The 26,295-nt window shown below is 45.6% G+C and overlaps 1 protein-coding gene across 2 annotated transcripts in view; it reads right to left on the bottom strand.

Annotated features, from left to right (window-relative positions):
* Positions 1–26,295, bottom strand: part of FOXO3 (forkhead box O3) — a 95,573-nt gene that overhangs the window by 4,447 nt on the left and 64,831 nt on the right. The window contains exons 2-3 of one of the 2 annotated variants that reach the window (XR_005931978.1): positions 12,300–13,734; positions 117–12,050 (exon numbers count right to left, since the gene is read on the bottom strand). Coding sequence is in view for 1 of the 2 variants with exons in the window: in XM_030031065.2 (XP_029886925.1) it covers positions 12,334–13,734 (1,401 nt within the window). In the remaining variant the exon portion in view is untranslated. The remainder of the gene's footprint in view (positions 1–116; positions 12,051–12,299; positions 13,735–26,295) is intronic. The other variant, XM_030031065.2, reaches the window with a different exon arrangement.

Below are 26,295 nucleotides of genomic sequence, written 5' to 3' on the forward strand. Positions count from 1 at the left end.
AAAGCAAAAACGCTCTCTCCAAAGAAAAACAATGGCCGAGTTGGATTTACAGAAACCCAGTGCATCATCTATTTGTTAAGGATTATTTCCAGGTGAAGCACAGAAGGATCATCCACCTTTTCTCCATTTTTCATGATCACCCTTTCTCAGCATCACCAAAAGGCTGGACAAATCTTCCATCAGCATCTGACATTGACCACCACCCTTGAAGGACAGCCAAAGGAGGCTGCTCAAGAGAAGCAGTGAGGAGCCACGAATTTTGGGTTGGACTTTGGAGTTCTCCGTTCTCCTGCTTGTACGACACACTGTCAACAGACAGGGTCCACCCGGCTTTAAAAACAGGGTTAGGGTCCAGCTTATTCTGTAGCCATGAAACTTCTCTGCAGAGGGACAGATGCTGGAAAGATGCCTTGGATGCAGCATGGAGATGACTACAAATGGACATGGTATGTAGGTAAAACACTGAAAACAGATGAACATTTCAACTAAGGGGGCCAAGGGGCCAGGTTTTTAAAGGTACTCTGTGGCTTAAAAATACAGACAGGCACCAAGTAGAGTTTTGCGAAGTATGTACATTTAAACATTCCCATGAAATCCTTTTACAGAAAGCCCACTTGGCAGCCATCCGCGTTGCTGGGCATGTAACTTCTGGCTCTGAAATGGCTTCTGAAAGCAGGGCTTAGTCCCCCACACTTCTTACAACCTGTTGAGGATTTTCCCCAAGACGAATGATCGGTGATTTTTCTATACAGTACAAGAACAAGGGGACACTTGCTGAAACCAAAAAGCCATTTGAGGTGATTACAGGAATGTCTTTACTCTCAGAAGATCCTGGTATCAGGCACCCTCATGAAAAATGGTGGCTTCGGGGGACTGCTGGATTAATCTGGACCAGCATCTCCTGCAAGGGGGATCACTCAAAGGCCGTCACGAGATGACTCTCCATCACTGCCCCTCTCCTTTCTAAGGTGCCAGGCACTGATCCTATGATAACATTTTATTAAAATGACCTATTCTGATAATGCTAAATGATTGATGGAAATTTAATCATTTTGTCTCATGGTTATTAGAGCAACAGCGTGACAGCTGCTCCCTGTGCCGTTAGGGGAGAACTTCATTCAGCACAGCTTAGGGAGCAGACAGATTGTGCGTTTCACCCAAACAAAATTTGGCTTTAGCCTTAATTATGTGGAGGGGTTTGGGGTAGACTGTTTTGTGAATAAAGGGATTTCCGACTGGATCAACATATTGATTTCTTCATTTTCAAAGGGCAAATTAACGCTAGCAGTTCATTAATGTGACTGCCTGGCAAGGACTCCATTTGGTGAGTGTGTCCTGATGGCCATAACAAGGTCAGCAGAAGATACCCAGACAGGCCTGGGAGCCCCCAGTAAAACCTGGCTAGTGGCTTGTACGCAGCTCAAACGAGTGCATGCCCTTTTCTCTACTTCTCCTTAAAGCCTTAGCACCAGGGGGGGCTGGAAATGGGTGACTTCCCAAAGCACAACCTCATCCGAAGGCAAGGCTTGGGTCCCACGTGCCGCAGCCCAGCAAGCCAGCTCACTCCCATACAGCTGCCAGTTATGCTGAGCATGGCATGGAGTATATATAACTTCATATATAACTTCAGCATGTGTGAGAAGTCTTGCTGACTTTGAATGGAGCTATTAATTAAAAGTAAACAAGTACAGAACTCCTGATGAAGTACCAGAGTAGTTTAACGTTTAAATTAAAAATGTATGTAAAATACTATACTATGAAACAAAGTGGTAAGAGAAAAAACTGGAGGATGGATGATGATGAGCATCATTTGTGGTAGTGGCACTGCCCGACATTTTTTCGTGAGGACACCCATCCTTCAGACAGTGCCAATGTTTAGGAGACAGACGCAATGCTGAGGTGAAATCTGCTCATAGCAGAACCAAACCACGCTCCATTTTCACAGCTGTTTACATGGACTTTGCAAATGGATTAAAAAATGAAAAGAAGTAGATCAAAGTCTTAACCTGCCTGCCTTCAAATTACCCCATTAAAGTTCGTAATAGAACCACACACTCTCGCTTTCTGTCTCACCACAAAAAGCCTCTGTTAGCCCTGAGTTAGCAGCCTGCTGCTTCATAGCAATGAAAACTGTATCAGGTGGGGAAGCAAGCACTCCAGTTACATCTCCATTTATCAGTGGTCCTGAACCACAACTCTCCAGTGTTCCTCCCTCCCTGCCCCCAAATCCAAATATCTCCAGCTGCATCCTGAGCCAACACAAGGTTTTCTCCCATTCCCAACGGCTGTGGGAAAAGCTTGTCCTCTGGAGTGTCACCCTGAATTTGCAGAGGCAGACGGGGTTTCTCCTCTGGTGAGCCAGGACAACGCTGTCCTCTAAGGGCAACATGCAGCTCTCCAGGTAAAATACTCCAGTCGCCCCTTTATCCTTTTTCCTGGCCTTTACTTTTTGGGACCTGTTTTGGGGGATAAGAGCAGCAGAAATATGAGCACAGGGAATGATGAAAAAATATATAGAACAGAGGTCAAGGAGGCATACAAGAAAGGTGCAGTCTAGCAGGGCTAGTGGGTTAGAGCAGTGTTCACTAACTTGCCACAGCAAAGGCATAGAGCCCCCTCTTATGTGTGGCATGGTTTCTTGTTTCTTAGGCTGGGGGGAACTTCCAAAAAGGGCACTACTAGAAAACATCACCTGGCTGTACTCCTTAAGCCACTCCCTGGAAAATTCAGTTCTCCCTTGAAAAGCTCCTCTGTCAAACCTGAAGCTCATTTTCAATCATCGGGGAGTGGAAAGGAAGGAGGAATTTTAGACTTTCTCCCAAAGTTTCTTAGACTTCTTAAGACTTTCTTCTGAAGAAAGCGAAGGCTTTCTTTTGGAGTGCAGACTTCACAACCGCATTGGTACCTGGGCTCTGTCACACACACGTGCACACATGCACTGAAAGTAGAGGCAATTCCACCATGGCTGTTTTGACCCCCTGGGTACAGAAGGCTGGCAGAAGATACATCTGCTGGACGTTAGAAGAATCCCCAGTGCTATATCAAGCTATAACTTATGCAAGCATATATGCATGTGGTTGGTGAAAATAATGACTTTAAAACAGAAACAGAAAAAGCATTAAGCAAGGGGTGAGGACGAACTACTGCTTTGTCACGTCCCACAGACGTTTTGAACCCTACATGCTAAATCTGTTTATCCTATTTGGTGGAAGAGTGTAAACCAAAAAGCAAGTATTTCTGTATTTTCTAATTCTTCAGCTTGCAAGCAATTATGAGGCAGATGAGATGCCCCTTTCTTCTGTCCTTTTCTCTGCCCTCTCATCCTCTACCTGGCTACTGACCAGTTACAAATGCTACCCTTGCTTTACTCTGTGGCTGAGCTGTTGGTTGCGATTTCCCTCCAGCAACAACATTTCCTCACTTCTGTCTCACATCATACCACCACTTGACCGGATGGCCATCTCCCAAGCCAGCTAGTGCACCATCAGAACAGCTCTGAAGGATCATCTGCCACCTGTTGCTTTCTCCCTTTGATTCCCAATAGTGCCAATTACACACCACTGGAAATTTCTTCAGAATAGAAAGGTGATGCATCGATGCTCCCCAGAGCGAGGCACAGATAACGTGTGTTGGTGGTAAGTTTATCAGTAAGCTAACATAAGAATCAGCACATACAGTTTTCTATTAAAAAAAAGTTATGTGCTCCTTTACCTAATTATGGTATGAGAAACTGCACTACCAACACACAGCTCCTCTGTATGGCAGCCTATCAAGGACCTCCTGATTTGGCTGGAAGGCTTGTTGAGTGGATCACATCTTGAAAAATATCACCACTTATCTGTAAAACAAGTGTTTTCCCTGGGTACCACTCTGTAATGACTCCCCAGGGACAGGAAATCCCAATAACTACTTTTACTGTCCAGAGACTTGGGATGCAAACGTTTTGAAGGAAACTTGTGTCCTTTAGTGACAGATGTGCATTTGTTCTGGTGCCTCAGCCCCTTGATTTGTCATCGCCACCAGCAGTACAGCTTCTACTCCAAAATGGGGGTAAGCTCAAAAAGCAAGACTTGATTATGTGGGGTTACAAGTTAATATTCTGCCTGAGGTTTCACAGCTCAAGACTGAAGAATACACAGTATTTGTTTAGAAACAAGTAAGGAAGATAACTACTGTGGCCAATTCTTCTATAATGACAACATTGCAGCATGAGATTTTTTGTTCAAGCAGAATAAAAATTAGGAATCCCGATGCCAAGGCAGGTATGCCACAGTGACACCCTAAAGGCTTAGCTGGACTAGGATGGCTCTGTGCTGAGAGACAACGCTGAGGTCAGGGTGCGAATCCCAAGGGGAAAAAAAAGAGCTGGCAACTTAATGTGCTTTCTTTCCTGAACTTTCAGGCACATCGCAACTTCACTTTTTCTCTTTTAGTTCTACTCGTAAAAATAGATCTTTCCAGCTCAGAATCGGGGGCAGAGAGTGCGGGAGAAGGATGGAAAGGGGAAGAACTCCAGCACAGAACTAAGACTTACGGGAGCTAAAAAGTTGCTGTGCTGGGACTTGCTCAGGCACGTAAAGCATGAAAGTGTCTCTTTTCCTTCCATTACTGCTCTTACACTCCAAGAAACATTGCAAACCATAGCAGACAACCAAGTATTTTGGAAGTAAATGTAACTAAAGACAGCATATCATTCTATCACCCGTGTCATCTCCCTGGGACGAAAGGCTTGCCCAGAACTGTAGTGAGGTGCCACAACTATTGATAAACGTATTATTCTGATATCCCACTTGTCTACAGAATCATAGAAAAGTCCAGGCTGGATGGGACTCGGCATCATCTGGTCAAACGTTCTGTTGAAGGCAGGGCCTCAGGTTAGGTTATTCAGGGCCCTGTCAAGCCAAGTCTGGAATATTTCCAGCAAGGGAGAATCCACCACTTCTCTGGACAGTTCATTTTATCCTCAAAAGTGGGTAAGGTCCCTTCCACCCATTTTACAGATGAAAAGGAGACACCCAGTGAGAAATTGGTCCACCCATGCTCACACACTTAAAAGGAAAAGTAGATCAGGATTTTCCTAATGTATCAGGACCTGATACTGAACAACCAAATTCACAGGAAATTCTGCACTTGCTTGCAAGAGAAGCAGGCGCATGCAAACTCCACTACATGCATCACTGTGCACTGTGTTGTTGCCCATACAAGAAGACCATATGCTGACACACTTGTTTTTACACCTACAGGCATGTGAGTGTGCAGTTATGCTGGCTTTCCAGCACCAGCACTGCTGATACCCAACTGCTGTTGAGAACCATTACATCTGGCTGGGTTCAATCCTCTGTCCTGGCCAACAGAGGAGAGCTTAGATACAGGACATCATCCCTCTACAAGGTCTCCAGGCTTCGTAACTTGACAAACTTATGGTAAATTTTATCCCCTGCCTTTTGTTCAGGGGCCTGAGGAGCAGGGTGGAAATCCTGCCAGTTATGGGTGACACTGCCATTAATTGAAAGATATCAGCCTGGGTGTTGAACACAGCACCTTTTAGGCAGGATGCTGCTAGACTAGAGGAAGAAGGCCAAAAATGCTTGCAAAATACATCTTCTGTTAGGGGTAAAGTACACCAGCAGGAATAACAGTGCTTTCTTTAGGCATTCAGGAGCACTGCGAAGGAGACCTCTAGTGTGGATCAGAAAAGGATGGATAACTACTGCACCTGTGCAAGACCAGAGAAGGACTTTGCTTTTGAATCTGAAGAACAAGAGCTGCTTTTTAGAGTAAAAGGTACCCACGTGGCTGGAAATATCCTGAATTATGGGTTTATAGTGCTATGGAAATGTGCTAGGTACTTTTTATTCTGAATGTCCTTATAGACAGTTTCTTTTTCTCTGCCAGGTACCAAGCCTATTTTAAAAACATCCTCCCTGCTATGGAGTCTTCACATTTTCCTCTGTGGCAAGTTGAAAATGACAGGCCAATAGTGCTCACACAGGTCACACAAAAAGATTGCCACCATGTTGATATAAGGCAGGACATCCTCTATGATGACTTACAAGTGGTAGAAAAGACAAGAGAGGGAAGGTCCTTCCTCAAACCCAAATTTTCTCTGCATTTGTACAAAAACAAATTACCTATGAAAGCCAGGAGAAGCAGGCTGTACAGGGGAAAAACAATGGGCAAGATATTCAGCTCAGCTGTAAAAGTGCATAAACACAAGCCATTCTCCATGGCATCATCTGGGAAAAGTGGCTTTTTTCCTGGAGTAACGGCAGACAACCGCAGCTACACAGCGGCCTCCGTTAGCTGAGCTGCGTCTCTGTCCGATTACCGCTCAGCAGATGTTCGCTCTGCCAGACTCCAACAACTGCCACCCTGTGCGGTAATCTGAGTGGAAAAGCTGATTAAATAGCGCCCGTAGAGTGGACCAGAGCTGAGCGTTCCCACCACCCAGCCGCTGGTACCCGATTTAATGGGGTCAGTGTCCCTATGCACCGTGTGGGACTCGATCAGGGACAGCGTTGATGGGAGCATCCTGCAGGAGACTCTCCACCAGTGGCACCGGGAGCCCAGGGGGGTTGTTTGAGCATCCTTCCTTCATCCTCCCTCCCCAGGCCAGGAGAGAAAGGCCAGCTATTTACGTAGGGTACTACTTAAATATGTGCACTCCTGCTGCCTACGCTGTACCCGTGCTCTTTGGCTGTCATCAACACAAGACTTAAACCTCTCTGGCTGTCAGTTCATCACCTTGGCTGAGCGCTGAATTGCTATGAAAAAAGATCTTGACCTTTCCTCAGCTGCATGACGCTATGTTTCTAAAAAGAATCTCTTATTACGCACTTCTTCAAGAAAATACATTTGGGGGGGGGGGGGGAGGTACTTAAAAGTCTGGCTCAAAAGAAGGAAAGAAAAAAGAAAAACCACCTGTAACCATCCCAGCTATCAGGCAACAGCACATCTGGGGACCAATGCTGATCTGCGGCTCTAAACAATCATTGTGGCTCATTCACATGAGAAAGACGATTTGTGTAGACTCATTCTATAATAAAACCTGCGTGCTGCCGATCCAGGGAGGAAAGCACTGGGGAGACCAGTTGATGCGGGCTGTTCTAAAAATATCAGTTTGTGCTGTCATCTGGTGAGAGTATGTCATCCTGTAATCTTGGCATCTGCAGGGACAGCAAGTTTCTGCCTAATTATTGCTGCTGAATCACATGACAAAGCATGAGGTACTAAAAAATGTATCTATATAAAACACCAACAGAAGAACACCCAAACCACAAGATCAGACCACTGTCCTGGCTTCAGCTGCTGTACACTCACAATACAAGGCTGCGGAGGCAATCCTGGGTTTTACAGATCTTTTTCCTGGGTTAATAAAACCCCAAAACATAAACCCAGATTAAAAAAACCACCAAAACTAAAAAGCCCTGCTCCCAGAAGGAGCGAGCAATTCATTGCGCCTGTGTGTCAGCTCCTGCTGCCTTCACACAGCAAAAGCCACAGCATCCCTGCAAGCGTAGGACTGGCCCCTGCATGCAAGGGGCTTCAAGGGGCACTGCGGCCAGCGGGACTGCACGGGGGGCAGCCCCAGCGGGGTTTGCCCGGCTTTTCCCTCTCCCCCTCCCCAGTGGCCACAAGTGCCGAGTTTGCTCCCGTGCCGCTGGTGCGTGCCTGGGGAGCGAGGAGCCTGCTCGGGGCAGGCCCTCCTTGGAGTTAATGGCATCCCTGTTCCCAGCGAAATACGTTTTCTACATAGATATTTTTGTTCAAAGACTAAACTTGGCGTGCGTGATGTTTAGCTAGTCACAAAACCACCTTTCAAAACTTGGGCTGGCTGAAACAACACTTAAATGTTAGAAGCGCGCCACCGCCTTAACCACTAACCTGTTAGAAATGGAGCAGAAGAATTTGCTGCTCCTGAATTTCCTTTAGCTTTTTTAAAGGCAGCCAGTCCCATCTTGGCTCCATGTAAGAAACCTGCCAGCCCTACCCCTAGGACCTCATTTTTGAAAATCAGAGAGGACAAAGTGCAACTATGGTCCTGAGGCTGTCAGCACCCTCAGGCAAGAGGTCCATCGATTCTGTTTCCACGTTTCAGCTTTAATGAGCAGAAAACAAGGTTCTGGTAAAGAATAAAAATCATCTTCCTTGCAGCATATTGTCCAGAGCTCTCTGATTCGAAATTCCATCCAAATGGAGATCTTTTCACTATCTACTTCAACTTTTAAGATGGTGGTGTTGTGAATAGTAAGTCATCCTCAGACCTATGCATTCATCTTTGGTATGAATTTCACCCAGAAACAGGTTGAACACGAATTAACAAATCGGCAAGTAGTCCAAACTGATATGGACTAATGAAATACCAACAGTCATTTCATTACGTTTCCTAGAATTTTGCTTTATCAGAGATGTTAATCATCAAATTGTGTGAACATTACACGACATTACATGGCATAGCTTGTGCACTTTATAGCTACAGTAAGATGATCTGGGACTTACATGATGCTAGGGCAAAATGAGTGACTTTAACTGATCTGCGAAGTATTTCACCTGTAATTTTCAAACAAGCCAATGGGACTCCAGCACGGCTCTGTTACAGGCATCCTGCTAAATGGCACGTTGAAGTCTCTCTCAGGAGATGCAGCTAGATGAGTTTTTCAGACAGTGAAACCAGCTCAAGAAGTTCCTGCCCTGCGCGCGCTGAGCCATCCTCCAGCCCCTGCCGAAGCCCTGTCAGCATCGCTGCCTGCGCAGTGCCGCTGTGAACTGGATCACTAAAACAATCGAGGTAAAAACAACTTCTTGGATGGGTTTGCCCAATGTTTGCCCAAGCGGTAGTTGATCACCAGCTCCTGACCTTCCAAGCAGCAGTAAATGTCCCGAATAGTCTCCCCTGCCACTCTGCTTGGGACTAGTCTTTGGTGAATGCCAAGTCCCTTGGGACTTGCTGGCTGAGAAGGACCAGGGAGCAAAGTGCAGAGTTGTGGGAACCCCAGGCAGAAAGAGAACCCACTAATTTAAAAATAAAAGGTATTCTAGAGACAGGTGAGGGAATAGTGACGTCTGTCTTTATTGATAAACAAGCTGAAAAACCAAGGTGATGATTATCTGAGTGGCAGGAGGGCACATCCAGTGCTCTTGGGAAGCAGGCAGAGACAGAGGAACAGAAGCCTCAGCCAGCTTAAGAGGGGAAAATTATGGCTGAGTGAATAAAACAAGAAAAAAGCATATTGATTTTCTCCTTTCCTTCTTGTAAGAGAAACAACACAAACCAAACCCAAATTCATTTATATGCCTCAGTAAGGACCCTCTGAAAGGCTGGGCATGGCCAACCTCACGGGCACAGGGCCAGCGCGGTGGAACCAGGCAAGGCTCTCTCCAGGGACCATGCACAGGCTTACGTGCAGCAAACGTGCACAGCCACTAAACCCGCAACAGTGGCATCTCCTGTACAGGTTTTTTACTTCCCCTATGAAGAAACTGTAGTTGATTTTCTTCCAAAGTAAACCCCCTCTATACCTAGAGTACGTATAAACTAAATACCTATGCATTTGGCTTCTTTCTTTTCTTCCCGAAAACTGACTCCAACGTTTCTCTTATTTTTCATAGAAAACACAGCACTCACTATTCCCAGGTATGCCAATAATCCATTGTAACTGCTTCTGCCTGCCTGCAAAACACACCTGGCCACCCTCGTGAAACGGATTTAGCATGAGCAACTGCCAGGCTGTTCTGCTGAAAGCGTTCCCCAGTCTTCAAGCCTGTAAAGATTCATTATTGGGGTCACGAACACTGCTGAGAGAAGGTTTTAATTCAGGGGTCCCTATTGCTACAGCCAAGCGGAGAAGTAACTGAGAAAGCAATTCAGAACGACTGAATCTGATGTCATGCGAGGTGCCCCTAACAAAATACGAGATGCTCACAGGGAGGCAAACTCTCAAACAGCGCTGCTTAACAGACGAGGAAGGGTGCATGATGAACCAGCTCAGCAGAAATCATCTGCGCTTGCACCTGATACCAGAGGCACCCCGCAGCAGCCGGTCCGCTTGTCAGAGAGAGGGAAAGAGGCTTCCACAGATGACTGGACAGTAATCCGCTGAGGAGAACTGCCTCGTTAATAAATCTGTCCTCTGCAATGAGACTCCGCTCACAAAGATGTGTCAGTTCCTCTATTCGGAGGGAGCAGCCTGAAAAAGATCACAGCAGCTACGCTCTCCGTGAGCGGCAGAGGCCAGGGCGAAGAGGCATCGGCGAGCGCCGGTGCGGCGGTGGCGTGGTGTGCCTCCTCCGCGCTGCCTCGGCAGGTCTGCCCACGGGCGGCTTCCACCCATCGATACGCGGGAGACGAAGCTACGAAAGCAGGAGGCTGCCCTGTCTGCCTGCGTCAAGCAAAGTTGTCAATAGCATCTGGTCTTCAGGCCCCATTTGGCAGATTGTCCTGTTGGATGTTTCACTGCCATAACGTTCTTACAGCCTTTTGGTTTTTACCTCATGCTAAAAGGGTTTTTGAATCCAAACAGCTCATGCACCTGGAGGAAGACAGAAGTGGTCAGCAAGCGTGACCTTCTGCAAGTTTTCACCTCCTGGTTCATGAGTCAATTCTTTTTTTTCCCCCTTTCCTTTCTTAAATTCTCCAGCACCGGAACTGAAGGAAAACCAGAATTCAGCTGTGGCCCTGGCCTTGCCAAGCCGCCATCCTGTGCAGGGTCAGCGGGACACGGTGTCCTCTACAGCCCGCCTCCAGGCCCTCCACTGCAACGCTCTCGCTTTGGGCGAGAAGATGTGAAAGAACCTGAGGAAATCCTCCCACCAACAGAGAAAGGACTGTGCAAACCAACCGCTCCACCGGAGCGAGGCAGCTTTGCAGAGCGACTGAAGGGAGGGCTCCCGTGCAGTCTTGTTCTCCCTCACAGGCAGCAGACCACGGCACACGTCTCCTGCGGTACTCCGTACACACAGAAGACATTCGGGAGGTTCACCGCTACTGCTCACCTACCGCAAAGCTTCCCCTTGAACATCTAACTGTGAAACAGAGAAGGAAAACTCAATTAAAGATGAAAGGGGCAAATTATGCACCGTAAAGTCAAACGACATCAACTCCTCCTTTCCATCCTTCATCTAGAAAATAAGAAAGTTGGAAGTAAGCTGCAAACTGAACGAAAGCCTCGTTTAACCTCACCACTGGGATACTCCACGTACTACTCTGAAGTTAATAGAACACTTTCAATAATTTATAGCTAACCTTTTATCCTACTATATTTTGAAATCTACTCCCTTATACTAATAAATAAACAAAGGAGAAAGGGCACTTTGTGTGGCACCTACCCTATGAGTCAGTGAATATGTATGTGTGAGCAGGCAGAGGTATGGGCAGGAGCCTGCAGAATCACAAAAGGATGACAGAAACAATGTTTACAAGTTCAAATGCCCCCAGCTGTGGAAAAGAAGCAATGGAAAAAAACCACATCAATCTGGAAAAAATTAATCTGAAAAGGCTAACATTTGAAAAGCACCTATGTCAGAATCCAAACCTACAGATATTCTCTTGGTGGAGTCCAAAAGAAAATGATACGCACCCCAGTCCTGGAGGGGACCGACAATTTTTACATATTTAAAACATTAAACCCAGGATGTTCCTGGGACCAGGATCCCACCTTTGCTATTTAAATATATAATTCCTCCATTTGCTGCATTTTCTTTGCCAAGAAATACAATTAAAAAAAACCCCAAACAACTTCTCTAGCATTGCTGAACCACAGCAGCAGTGCAACTCGAATTCAGTCCAGATCTGTCCCACACACCCGATCCTCAGCGCATGCACTGATCTTGCAAAGACACTCTTCCTCCTCCCCTGCAGTAACATCGCTCCGCTGACTGCAAAGCCCCTCACCCCGTCCCTATGTAACACAGCTTGGCTAGATGTGGCATCGGCTGCAGAGAAGAATCCATCTGTTGCAACTTCAAAGAAGACGAGTTGGAACTCTGTGATTCCTAAAACCCACAAATATTCCACCTTGGTTTGCCTGATTTGTCATTAACGTTTCTCATGCCTAAATTAAGAAGGACACAAAGCATCAGATGCGTGCTGACAGTGTTGCAGCTGAACAGCTTTTATAGCTTAGCCTCGTTTCCCTCCACACCTCCAAATGTTTCTTGGTTGTGCCTGCTCCATACCAACACATGGCAAGCCATCACAAGCCAAATTAATATTATTAGTGTGCACTAACTATTATGGGTTTGGTGCAAACTCCAATAAAACTAAGGAACCAATTATTTTACCACATCTATGGGGCACTGACCTGTTTGCCCATTTTCCCTGTTCTCAAAGATCCTTCAGCCTGGTACCCAACTCTGTGATGAAGCCTGTTTAGCACCAGTGAAGTTCCCCACATTCAGACTGACAACGTTCTGAGCTGAGATGAGGGAATCAAAGTTAAAATCCAGCCCATCTGCATCCATGAGTTCACTGCGGATAATGGACTCCATGTCACACTCCAGGCTCCCATTGAAAATATCCAAGTCCAAGTCACTTGGGAATTTCTCATGTCCCATGACTGGGAGGTTCACGCTAGAGGAGTACAAAGAGGAGCCTGAGAGCGGGTCAGAAAGTGTTTGCATAGACTGATTGACAGGTGACTGCTGATGTTTGGTGGATCCCAAGCTGTTTGAGTCACTCAAGCCTATGTTACTGATGGAATTGGACAAGGCACGGCTGCCACTAAGAGAGGAGTTGTGGGACTGGTGCTGGTGATGGGGCAGGCTCTGATTGACCAGACCGCCCTGGCTGGACTGCGCGGCAAACGACATCATGGGGTCGTTGCGGAGCATTATATTCCTGCGGGAATTCTGGGCAGACACAGCTGTGCTGGCTTGTGACATGAGTGGGTCAGACTGTGTCATCATGACATCGCTGTGACTAAGTGCATCAGAGGCAAGGAGATCCTGCAGCGTCTGGTTGTTGTAATGAGAAATGGAAGAGAAGGTGGCCTGCTTGTTCTCCTGAATGGTCTGCATGGGTGACTGGCGGAGGGAATTCAGGGACGATGGCCCAAACACGGCGTTGTTGAAACTACTTGATGGGGAACCCAGCCCTGAACCTTTGGAACCATAAGGAAAACTGGAGCTTCTCTGCATTATCCCTCCTGTGGGTGACTGCTGGGAGGGAGGGAGTGTTATATTGTCCAAGAGATCATCCATGAGGTTATCTGTCAGTCCATCGTTCAAATTCATTGTCCCAGCCATATCAGTCAACCTAGGCAACTCCACAGTACATGGTTTGTTTACCGATGGGGACAAGCTCGATGGACTACTGTACAGCATGGGAGAAAGCGGAGCATCATCATCTTGAACATCATCTAGTTCGGTGCTTGCCAAGATCGGTGACAAGCGGCCACTGATCGTGCTGGCATTTGAATTTGTACGGGAGCGAAAATCTGTCCATGCATCCAGCTCGTCGCTGCTGCGGGAGGTGGGACTCCCTGGCCACTTGGAGAGCTGAGAAGGGCTGTCCTCGCTCGTCTCCTGGGCAGTCTGCAGGGCTGCCTTTTTCTTAGCCGCCCGCCCTCTGCTCTTCGTGTACTTGTTGCTGTTGTCCATCGACACAGCACGTCTCCGGGGCGCCTTGCCACCTTTTCCACCATCTGGATTGATCATCCACCAAGAGCTTTTCCCAGTGCCTTCATTCTGCACCCTGACGAATCGACTGTGGAGTGACAAGTTGTGCCGGATTGAATTCTGCAGGAAAGGAACAAAACAAAACGTCAAGACCAGCACCCCACTTCTTTTACTATCCAAATCTTAATCATTAAACCAACATCACATGAAAAGAGCAACATGAATAAAAGCATTGGGCCCTCCTGGACATCACCACAGCTTTCTCGGGTGGTGGGTACGGGAGGGCTGGAGTGTGACTGCAGCATGCCAGCATGCTGCTGTAAAACAAGCCCTGTGCTTGCACTAGCGGTGCATTCCTGCTGCCCATCCCTACACCCCCAAAAGCTGCTTTCTAAGGAAAGGAGTGTGACACAGCCCTACTCCTGCTAGCAAGGAGCTAGACGTTTCTCCCTTACTTTTGACTCAGGACAAACCTCTATACTACCAGCAATCTTGCCATCGGTTCCTTGAAACAAAAACTGCAAAGGCACTGCAAAAATCTGACTGGAGGGGTAGTCACACTCATTGCAGCCTCTGCAAATGTCTTTTTAATTCTTCATGTGCATGTGTATTGTGTATTTGTTACAATAACTCTTGAGAAAACTGCAAGTGCTGTTGCTCCTCTCCCACAGGCACTCTGTGCATGACTAAGCTGTACTTTCTCTCTTGATTAGAGGCACCAGAATTACACCCGTACTGCAATAGCTGGCCAGCTGTCCCCTTGCTATAGTATCCTCACAGTCTTCAAAACATGATGTGACACAGTGCATGACGATATCCCTGTCCCTGTAAGCTGCTAGATAGAGAGTTGTGTAAAGCTGCTGTACACAGTCAGATACCCCGTGCCATACAGGATGATACAAAATACAGTACTTTCAGGGGAGCCCATGCACTGCCTGCTTTTGCATATTACCTGCTTGCACTAGTCAGCAATGTCTACTGTCCAAAAACCACATTGGCTCAAACCGATGATAATCATCTCAGAGTGAGAAAGAGGCCAAGAAAACCAGCCCACGGTACCCCTAGTGAAATGACTCCAGATTTAAACTGAAATAACCAAGATGAAAATCCCAGTCCGCTCATCCTGCTGAGGACAAGCAAGTGGTATTTGTTAGTGAGAATGCTTACAGGTTTTGGTTTTTTTCCTCCATGTGCAAGTCAAAAGATTTTTGGAGCTATCCCGTATTCCTTTGACAAAACAGTTGTGCTATTCCTCCAGGTTAAAGATGATTAAGTTAAAAAAGTTGCATGAGTTCTTTTTTCTTAAATTTTGGCAATTACGAGGTATATCTATAAAGAGGATAAAATCCCATTTGTTCTACCTGCATGCTTTAAAAACACAAAGTCAAAAGGACTATAGCATAATCAAACCATCCAAGGTAAGTGTCCTTCATTTACAAAGCAGTGAAGAAATTCCAGATTTAAATGGGCAAAGAATGAATCAATCAACAAATCATTCACAAGAATCTCGACATTTGCATCCTTAGGATAAATGGATGTTTGACATAAGTGAACTGGAGACACATTTGATGTATAAAGAAATACAGCCCAGCTTTTTTTTTAACTATATTCAGTATATAATGCCTTTTTTTTCCCCTGTTAAGTGTTGTGGGTTTTGTCAGATTGTGAAATGGAAAACATGCCTGAAGTTCTCGCACGCAGACAGCAGACGCGGTTGTGATTATCACTTAATGAAAAGAGAAATCATATGGAACACGGTTCAAAATAGCAACTGTTATGTTTTAAACAATTTGCACAAAACAGCAGACCAGACTTCGCAGACCTACTCAAGAGAAGTTTGGGTCAGTGCCTCAGCTATAAACTTGTCCATTTCTAAGGAACTATCATGCCATCAAAATATGGTGGATTGAGTTGCAGCATAATAGTTCTTCAGTCTAAGGAAGGAAAGAGCTTTTTATTAGTTAACTGATGACATTTTAACTATATTTTGAGTCTGGCAATAGTCTGTTTCTAACTTCTAATAACTAGGCGCCACTGCTTACTTCCTCAGGTTTCGCCCAACTGGCTGGAGAACTGCTGTTTTTTTGAAAAATAACCTTTGTTGATATTCCAGCTTGTACTGCATCAATGCAGGTAGCTCTCACATTCACCCCCTGGGACTTTCGTGGACAGCCACTTGTGAGAACATCTGCACGAGGATCTCGCCTCGCAAAGAGCCAGCGGCAGGGCGAGGACAACCAGAGCTAGACCTCCACACCAAGCCAGGCTACAAAAGTCATACAAACCATGCTGTTCCCCACCTAAAAATGCTGGGTATAAGAATACACAGCACCGTGACTCTTGCTAATGAAAAAAATCTTAGAAAACACAGAAAAGAAACACCCAAGGTAGCATACGCAGCGTGCCACACAGCTTCAGATATAAAAACACCCAGTCAAAGTGCCAGCACCTAACAGCTTTCCACCTATAGTATTCTCATAAAAGGGCTTATTTCTGTTGGTGGTAGCCATAGTATGAAACCATTTGGCCTAAAACCATGAAAAATCCTAAATGGTAAAATTGTGAGACTGAAGCACTACCTTTCAGGATGAGGGCTCCTGCATGTGTGTGCACATGTATAATTTTCTTCTTCTTATATCTTTTTGCTCAGTGTTGGTATTACACAAGTAATAAAAGAATGTAATAATACTTCTGCGTTGAAAATTGGTGGTTATAAAAAATCAAAGCAGTTTGTTTTCCTTTACATTAAGCAATATGCCACTTATACTCCAGCTTCTGTTTTTCTTTACTTTTCTTCTGTAGGAAGATTGTTTTCTTAAGCATAATTATGGGCCAATTTATTTTTGTGTACCCCATCTCCACCCTCTGTTCAAACACTGCCTTAAAACCCACTTCTTTCACGTAACCTCCCCCGCTAACCTCTTCAGCAACAGTATCTGAGTTTCTTGGTTTCTCCTTGTGTTGGATGCTCTGCCAAATCAAATGAGGGCTGGATCCTATTATCCTTTCACATGCAATTTTACTACAGAAGTCACCAGGATTGACAACTCACATCAGTAAACGCTGCTGTGCTGTGCTACCAGGCTGCAATCTGGATGGAAATAACTGTACTTTCTACCTGGTTTCTGAGCTGTCAAAGAATGTTCCCGTCTGCTTAAAATATAGGAAAATATCACGGGACAATCTCTGCTCACAACCACGTGCATTAGTAATATATGACCAGGCGACAAACCACAAAGGAGGTGGGGAAGCAAAGAAAATACAGTTTATCATTTGAACCCGCTGCTGATCAAATTAATGGGGATTTGTCTTTGACTTATGTGGGAGACGGATTAGGCCATGATGATGGAAACATAACACATTTTTCCATGCCAAAATGCAATGAGAAACTTTAAAAGATCTATAAAGGAACTTCCATCAATCTGTCCTAGAGACCATATGTAGATGGGACAGATGCTAGCCAGGCTGCAGACACCTTGGAAAGAGCTCAGATACTACCGATGGGTAGAACATATGGACTGTACAAGAACAGAGTAGAAAAGAAATACGATGAGCTCCTCCCTTTATTAGTGTTACTATTTATACCGGACTTGAAGAATGCTGTGCGCTCTGCTAAGAGCCAGAAGACTTGACGTTCCTGCAGATAAGATCAAGAGCATCCCGTACGGCACTGAGCCCAGCCCGGCTGGGTCCCGGTCCCCCAGGGAAGTGGTCCTACGGGGAAGAATGACCGGCCCTGGAGGTGAGGAAGACCTGGACAGAGGAACACACGAGGCAGGTCAGATGTGGTGCGAGCAGAGGGTGGTACAGTGCCGCAGGCAAGCGGCGCTGCTACCCTACCTTGGCTTAGGCTGATGGCATCAGGAGAAGGGGTGCAGCTGGGTGCCCACTAGTAGCCAGGGCAGCAACACAAGCGGTAACAGCACTTTCCCAAACTCGGGGCCACGCTCTCAGCTTCTATAAATGTCAATACGCTGCACCGCCTTTTGTTCAGTTAATACTCCTCGAGGGAACCAGCCACATTTTGCTCACAAAAAAAAAAAAAAAAAAAATTAAATCGGCTGCCATGTCCTAATTACACGTGTCTCTCTTGATATTTTGATAAGACTGCACATGAGTAAGCTCCCAGAGAGGACACTCAGACATTTCCAAAGTACCATATACCTCATTTGATAGGAGCAACTGAATGAGTCTCCTGGGGAGGCTGGGACCGTGCGTTATTTCAACACTCAGCCCCGGTCAGGCAACAGCAGCAAATGCTTGAGCCTTTAAAACGGAGAAAATTCCCCCTCCCTGTGCGTGTTTCGGCCTCTTCCAAGCCATGTTTACCTTGTGGAGCCCGTCCATTAACTCAGACACCAGCTGCAAGTGCTTCTACTGCAGTACAGAGTCTTTTTTGTCTGGAAGCAACATGTGGTATCAATTTATCATCCTCAACAACGCAACAAGGAATCCACTCACTTTAAAAATAAAAAGAGAGTTGTGTAACTTAACTCTTAAAAGCCCCTGCTTTTTTTTAAAAAAAAAAAAAAAAGCCTAAAGATTAGCAAGATGAGGTGCAGCTGGTGGCTGCCGAGTCCAAGTTACACACTGGTCTGTTTTTATTTCAGTGTTTTGTAATGAGTGGCTAATTCGTTATTTCAGATACAGGCTCCTGAACTGTAAAGTTACAGCTACAAATCAAAAGCAGTTGTTTATTTTAACAAGTGGGATACTAGGACATGATGGGAGAAAAACAAATGCTATCTGCAGACCCATAAATGCTGCTAATGCTCACTTGGGAGAATTACACTTTATTTTATACTGTATTAACATATTTAACATTCTAACTTCACTGTATGAAGTTGTCTGGCAGCTACGCAGTAGAGAAAGGCATCAGATCTAATACCACTGAAAAGAAGCCATGAAAATAACTCCAGCTTATCAGCCTCCAGCTGACCAGAGGGAGCCCCACTTCTCCATGGCTCTGCTTGCTCACTTGAACATCAGTTTCCAGCCTATGTCACCTTGCTCAAAATGTTGTAGCATGAATCTCCTTTGGGATAAACACCCCTATAGAGGGCCTCCACGAAAAATTATTTGTTTAAGAAAAGCAAAATGAAACAAACTACTTTCTTTGCATTCAGTTGTTGCTGCAACAGGAGGTTGTGAATAATGCAACACATTTTGCCCACCCATCCAGACCAGTGCCTGTGCCTTCTCATGAAGTAACTCCAAATTTGCTTCAACTACTTGTTTTACATTTTGTTTGCTTTCAAGTCCCCAATGAGATTCAATTGAAAGAAAACAAAAAAACAGATACAGTGATTCCAAAATTATGAATAATTAGAGTTGCCAATTGTGTGGACGTATGTAGGAATTTCTGGTGAAAGGGATTTGCGAGTCTAGGCGAGGACATCTTTAGGAAGTACCAATCTGTTGGTTCCATACAGTCATTTTCTGCCTAGCTCTGTAAGGCTGCAGTGCTGCTCTTCCCAAGGAACTCTGAAATCCCCAACCCAAAGAAGTCTCAGAATTTCTTCCTCTTTCCCATGAGTTTTTGCAAAACAGAAAAATATATCTAATTTAATAAAGTAGTGAAGGTGGTCTGGAGATGCAGAAAAAGTAACAAATAAAACATAAGGAAAGTCCTCATCCCACAATATCTATCCAGCCATGTTGTACCAATGTACGTCTTTTCCCATATAAAACTGAATATTATGTATTGCAGATTGTTCTATTTTCCCTAAATTATGGAAGTTGCGGGGGGGAAAAAAGCATTAAGCAAATTACACACACAAAAAGAAATCTTTCCTGACACCCTAATGTTTTCAATGCTCAATGTTTGGTATCATCTGCAAGTTCCTAAGGCAGCTCCTGCAAATCCCACCAGATGTTCAGCAGAAGCAGGAGGCGAGAGCGCACCAGGGTCCCGCAGGGTACATCCCTTCGCACCCGGCTAGCAAAGGCCACCGTCCTCACAGCCCTGGAGAGGATCAGTGGGATGACGCAGGCTCAGCCCTACCCAAGCACGCCCTCCTGTAGGAAAAGGGGAAAAAAACCAAACCCCACAGATTTAGGGGGAAAACGTCAGCTCAGCATCTGAAGGGTGGCTTTGTGGATTCCCCTCCTCATCCTCTCTTCAAAGGAGTATTTCTGACCCTTGGTGGTAGGGGAATGGCTAGAAGAGGCCCCCACTGTAATTAGCTCTCTGCCTGCGTCTCTGCCCGTTGTCCCCCACCCCTAGGAAGAGCAGAAAGCCTTGAGGGATATTAAAGCTCCTTGGGAGAACGTTAAGTCTGGCAAAGATTTATCCTCCAAAATGTGCTGGCTCAGATCGGACAGCAGTACGCCAATCTGCCTCCATCCCGCGTGCTGGGCGCCGCGCCGTGCCAAATTACGACAGGAGAAGGTGATTAGCACAGGGAAAACAAACCCTCCCTAACGACGCGCGCCTCACTCCCCGCCGCCCCAGCTGCTCCTTGCCACAAGGGCAGGCGGCGAGCGACGTGCCCGCCGAGGAGGTTTATGCCCTCCCTTTTGAAAAGAAAAGCATCTCAATGCATGGACCTATGGGACCAAATCACGACTTAATCAAAAGTTTTTTGTAAAAAAAATAAATAAATAAAAATTTAGTTCTGTCTAAAACAACTGCTGCCTCACTCTTTGCAAACAGTGATATTGCAAATCGCTACGCTGACGTAAATAAAACTTAGCTGAAAATACACACTGCCTGGAAATTGTCTCAGAGCATCACGCTTCCAGTTAGCAGAAAAATCTCCAGTAATTTTACAGTCAGACGTCCTCTGACCACAGGAGGACTTTAATAAATAACATTTGTTTTGCTGTGAGTAGAGCATGCTGGTTGTCATTTATTTTTTTCCACTGGGTGTTGGGAGACGGGAAGCAGAGAGCGAGGAAAATGCTGATACTTTAACTAATGCAGCTGTGGCACAAGAATAAGGTTGGGCTCTCCAGCTACTCCTCTGGGCGTCAGGAGCCATGTACCCCAGCACCCTTTGCTATAGGAAGCCCCCTAAAAAATAAAGCGTTAGCCTCTGCATGCTACGCTGACACTTTTCCATGTTAAAATGGGATTTGGGAACCAGGAGGCAGGCACCATCATGGGGAGGTTGCTAAAGGCACCTTGTCAAGAGCTGCCTTTTTCACTCCCTTCCACACGCTTCGTATCACGGCTGCCCAAAATTCAAGAACACAATTAATTTCAGTCAAAGGATTTAACTTAATTAAGAGTAGGAATTTACTTTAAAGCATTGCTGTTGCAAGGTGCTAAACTCATGAAAACCCCAAGGCACGTCAGCGCAGACTTGACTGGGATATGAACAGAGTCAGCGAGAGAACGGAAGGTGTTTCCCTTTACTGAGCTTAAACCCAAGGAGTTGCATACAAAAAAATTGCAATGAACAGCATGGCTTTGCAGACCCAGATCAAAACAGTTCTAATTTCTGTTCAGGAGTGGTATCACCATAAAAAAATATTGTTTCTTAATGGCAATCCCCAGCATTTAAAGCATTTTCACTGTAGGAACTTTGGAAATGACACCATGCTGAATTTGTGGAGCCCCTTTAGCACAGCATCGCTGCATTTCTCCTCCTCTGTGCCACGGAGCCCCAAGAGAAGTGCAGACACACACAAGTAATCAACCCAAATATTATACATACAGTAACTCTCATAAAAATAGCTACCACTTTCAGCACAGCCCCAATCCGCCAGCTGCTGAAGCTACTGGAAGAGTCCTCACAAACCTCAGTGGTCACCCAGTTAGACCTCAATGAAAACAATGCAATTTTACTGCGAGGCAGACTTTCACCCTGAAGGCTTTGGGTTTGTTTTGCTAGAAAGAAGAACTAGAAGAAAAAAAAAAAAAAATTCCCTCTGTTTTTCGCCTCTTAGATGCAAAGATCCCAGCACAACCCTCACGCAGTGTTGTGGAAACCAGAGCGCTCAATTCTATTTTCGCTCATTCTCAGCATATGGCCGTTACTATACATCAACTATTTAGAAACACGTATGGGCGTTCTTTCATGCCTTTATAAATAAATGCGAGTGATGCTACTGCTTATAATAATTCACTAAAAATAGTAGCTTCCCATGGAAGATCACAAAAGCCTCTCATTGCTGAATCACCTATTATAAATCTTTATTTTTTGAAAATTTTTTGTGGTCGTGTTGATTTTTTTTTTTTTTTAAACACTTCCTAAGCCTATGAAATGCAACTAAACCAGCAGTAACTTCCACCGCACAGTGGCAGGGAAAGAGTAAAATCCGTGTGCTTGAAGAAAGCCTTCCTGAAGTGCAAGGCTGCCTTGCACGCGGCTCTGTAAAGCGCTAGCTCTGAAATGATAGATGGTTAAATACCCTGGCTAGATTAATTGGAAGTGTTGAGCTGTGCACATTAAATTGCAAATCTGGTGACAGTTACGGCTGACATGTGACTGATGAGAGGAATAGATCTGATACGCTGTCGCCTGACCGAGTTTGATCAGGCCTGAGCAAGCCCTTCAAAAGCCAGCACAGGCACCTGAGACCTTCTCGCGAGAAAGCCTTCAAGCAACCTCCAAAACAGCCCCCGGCACTTCTGCTATGTAGACTAATCTGAAACAGGACCCCTCTCCTGTGCTATTTTAGGCACATAATTAGTTTAGTATTGAAACAGAAGATACTATCTGATTTTTTTTTTTAAAGTGCATTTTAAAATATGATGTGCTTCAGTCAGCAGCTGACGTAGCAAAGGGAACAGTCCTGCTCCACAGACCCAAGCACCGGAGGAAGCCGGGGATGCACCTAAGCATGACTCTCAGTGGGTCTGACCCACTGGCTTTTAGGGACAAAAAACCCTTGTGAGCCTCATGGGAAGGGCAGCCGCTGTGGGAACAGACAACCAGGGCTCCAGGTATTCACCAAGTTACTGCAGGGCCAGTGTGGACGGGGTGTGAATTAGGAGACGAGGGAGGAGTGAACAGAACAACTTGAAAAACAGGTATCTCCTCCTTCAGGACTCGGGACTGCGTAGCTATGGCACTACCAATAAATACCTGCACACTCTTCAAAACATAATGGCAGCTGTAAAATATTAATGCCTTTTGAAAGTAGAAAGTGATCAGTTTTCCTTTTGATGTATTCTGATGTGCATTCTGCTTTCATCCTGAGAATAACACAGGGGTCCTCCCTAGCCTCGCCGATTCTTATGGTCTCGCACATTTTCCCATGCATTGGGGAACATATTTTAAACACTGCATTTAGGAACACATTTGAAAAATCATACAGACTTGCTTCTGTATACACAAACCAAGCTGATGCCATGCCAGATGACATGGGTGGACAAAAACATCCATCTCCTCACCGTCCTTACATGAACAGTAGTGAGGTGGGTTTACTTCATGAGTCTTCCCTCAGCCCATTCTTTAACCTGACTTCCACGGGCGCATTGCATTGGGACACCCAGCCCCAAAACCAGCCCTGCCCACAAACTCACCGCCAAGGCACGTGGCTTTAGTCTCCATGCTGTGATGCCCTGGCTGTAATCTCTGAGTTGACGGCATTAGATTTATTTTTTTTTTTTTCCCCCTGTGGAGAAAAGCTTTTTTACAGCTTTAAAATTTAACTCTCCTTACCCAGCCTGGGCAGCTCCAGGTCAGACCTTGACGTCCAAGCTAGCGACACTGTCCCCCCTTGGCCGTCACAGGGAGAAACGGGCGTCTCCAGCAAATGAGCCCACCAGCCCATCTTCCTGTGCTCCTCTGCAAGTGCCTAACCCTCTCCGCTGATGGAGGTGGATCTCACCTTTCGCACAAGGAGCCTTTGGGATTGGGCTGCTTTGGGACATTGCTCCCGGCACCTCCCAGGGCACGGCAGCTTCAGAGTGCTCGCCCTCACTCAGACCAAACTCTCCCTCTACCCCTCTGGATTCATCCCAGCCTCACCTAACCCCACTTACGAACTGTTTTAGTTTTTGTCGAACCTCACCTCACTCGGATGACTTGCGTGTTACTGGTTTTACTGGATTTTTAATTTATTTTCTGTTCGCTGCAGGGGTAAAATATACCTGAGGAGCTGTCAAAAGGGAAGATGACACCTATTACACTGCCAATGAATCAGCCCTTTGCTACAGCAAGCAGGACATTCCTGTTTCACGTGCGACTGGCAGCATCACCATCCCAGAAACCTCACAACCCATGTAAATGCACAGGTATGAAAGTCATCTTTTTTTTTTTTTTTAAGCTATTTATCTAATCCGAGAAACTAAGATCACTGTCATTGATACAATCACAATCGCAAGTGCTAAATGTTGAGCCTAAAGCTAGGCTGTGTCAAAATGCTTTGGCACTTCCCAATGCTTTGTTAGTACCCCACCCCAACACCAGAGCTCAAATAGCAGAACGATGAGTGGAAGAGCCCTTTCATGTTCCCAGTTTGAACCTGCACACATGAGTAATCCCTCCTGAAGCCAACACTCGGGCCATGGTGGGGCCCTTGTATCGCTCAGTACATAGACTGAGACATTTTTCAGAGGCAGATACAGAGCCACAGGGCGATGGGTTTCAGGACCTTGACTGTGCCAACAGCCAAGGTCGTCACCAGGTACCAGGACAAGAATTACCCACTCTGTAGGTTGCAGTCTGGTTGAGCGCCCATTGTGGGAAGGACTGCACAAGTAGAAGACACTTGCATCTGGAAGCTTACAGCCCCAACAGGCAGACAAAGTAGCATTAATTCAATAAAGATGCTACAGAACATAAAATCAAGAGGCTTGCTTTGGTTTCACTTGCTAGCACAAACCAGTCTTGCCTTACCTGCCCATCAGGACAAGCACCGAGGCAAACTCTCAGTTCCCTAAGATGGTGTTACTTCACAGACACCATCCCCTACTCTGGAAAATTGTAAGTACTGATTGCTGAATGAAAATCTATGCATCTTGGGGTTGCAGTAGCTGTATGTACTCTGAGATGGTCCCACAATCCCTCCAGATAGGTGCTCTCCTACACCGCTGGACAGGCAGATGAATTCCTGCTTCTCAGAGAAACTGGTCCCAGACCTCAGGTGGGTTGGGTGGACACATGTCACATCCTGCTTTTAGGGGGAAAACGCTGAGTTATGTTAGTGGAACTACACTGCTTTCAGTAAGTCCTTATTCAACACCTACATGTTCAAGACCCAGGGCAAATTTTAAAGGACGATGCTAAGAATGAAGGTGCCTTTGTACATCATCCTTTTTTTATGACACTGTTCACAGTATTCATAGCTCAAGAATGCAAGGCCTCCTAAGTATGCCAGGTATCATTTTCATAACAAAGGTACACAAGAAACAAGCACCTTCAAGTTGCAGCTGAACAGATGAGGGCAGAAAGAGCAAGCATTGGCAAATGCTTATGGGGATATTTTCCCTCCTTCTGGGAAAGGGAAGGGATCTACTACCAAGCACCCTGAGCAACATGTATGCGCATACACTATGACAAGTCTGCTAATACTTTTGTAATATGAGCTAATATGCAAAATATAAAATGGGCTAACACAAACTAGCTTTACGCCTTTTTTTTCTTCTTTTTTTTTTCTTTTTTCCTGTGATTAAAGTTTAGAGGAAATGGGATATCTAGAAAAACAGAAATGAACGAGCCTACATTTTGGTTAAGATTATCAAAGTGGCAAATGACAAAATTAAGGAGACAGAAGAGTCCACAGTTGTCTCTAGCCAAACTTTTTTCAGAGCTGGTGGAAACTCATTCTGTCTGTAGGATCTGACCACATGCCCTGTTGCAAAGTGAGATTCTCACCTGCAAAGACTTTTGCATGTATTTAAATGCATACCCCGTGAGCTGGTTTGTGGACTTGAACAGGAATGCCCTCAATGTGTAGGGTTAGATATGTACCAGTCTTTGCCAGACTTTGCCTTGTTAACAAGGATAAACAAGAGGAGACACACAGAAATTTCCAATTTTGTTCACAGGCAAGTTTCAAAGCTTGCAAAAGTTAATGAAAACCTTCTAGTAGTTTTGCATCAGGCTCTTTTTGAGGTGAAAACGCACCATATTAATTATTTTCAGCAGAAATGGGTTCTTGGTGCCATCCAATCACAGCTATAACCCCAGCGGCCCTTCCGAAGCAGAGTGACATCTGAGTCACTAATGTTAAAACAGGGATGAGAAAAGGAAAATGAAAAAGAAACTAGGCTACTTCCCCTGAGGAGCTAAATACAGTATTTAATGGCATCTTTTTATAAGGTTAACAAATCAAATGCTTCAGCTATGAATTGTTGCCATCATCATAACTACAACAGGATGACCCTGGACAACCTATCTCCGCCTAGGTTTTTTCCTCCTGTGACACATAAATAAGGAGGAAGAGGCTGGGAGGCAGCCCAGCCTTTCACCATACTCTGGGCCTTCGGGGAGATGGGTAGCGATAGCCACATCAGGATTCGGCAGGACAAACAGCAATGCTGTCAACAGAGGGGGAAGACAGCAGGAGAGAGCGAATGGGTACTTGTCTCTTCCTGCAGCTGCAGCAGCTGCCATCTTCGTCAGCCGTTGCCTCCGTGGCACTCTGCCTCCATGGGCAGGAGCAGGCAGCACTTGGGTTCCTCTTGTTTAACTCACACTGAAGCGTTGTGTGTCCCCCCCCACCCCATTGCCCTAAAATGAGTGTGTCAAAAGCAATTAAAGTCAGGACAGCAAGAAACCTTAA

Source organism: Aquila chrysaetos, chromosome 2 (assembly GCF_900496995.4).
Source record: "Aquila chrysaetos chrysaetos chromosome 2, bAquChr1.4, whole genome shotgun sequence".
Taxonomy (NCBI): Eukaryota; Metazoa; Chordata; class Aves; order Accipitriformes; family Accipitridae; genus Aquila; species Aquila chrysaetos.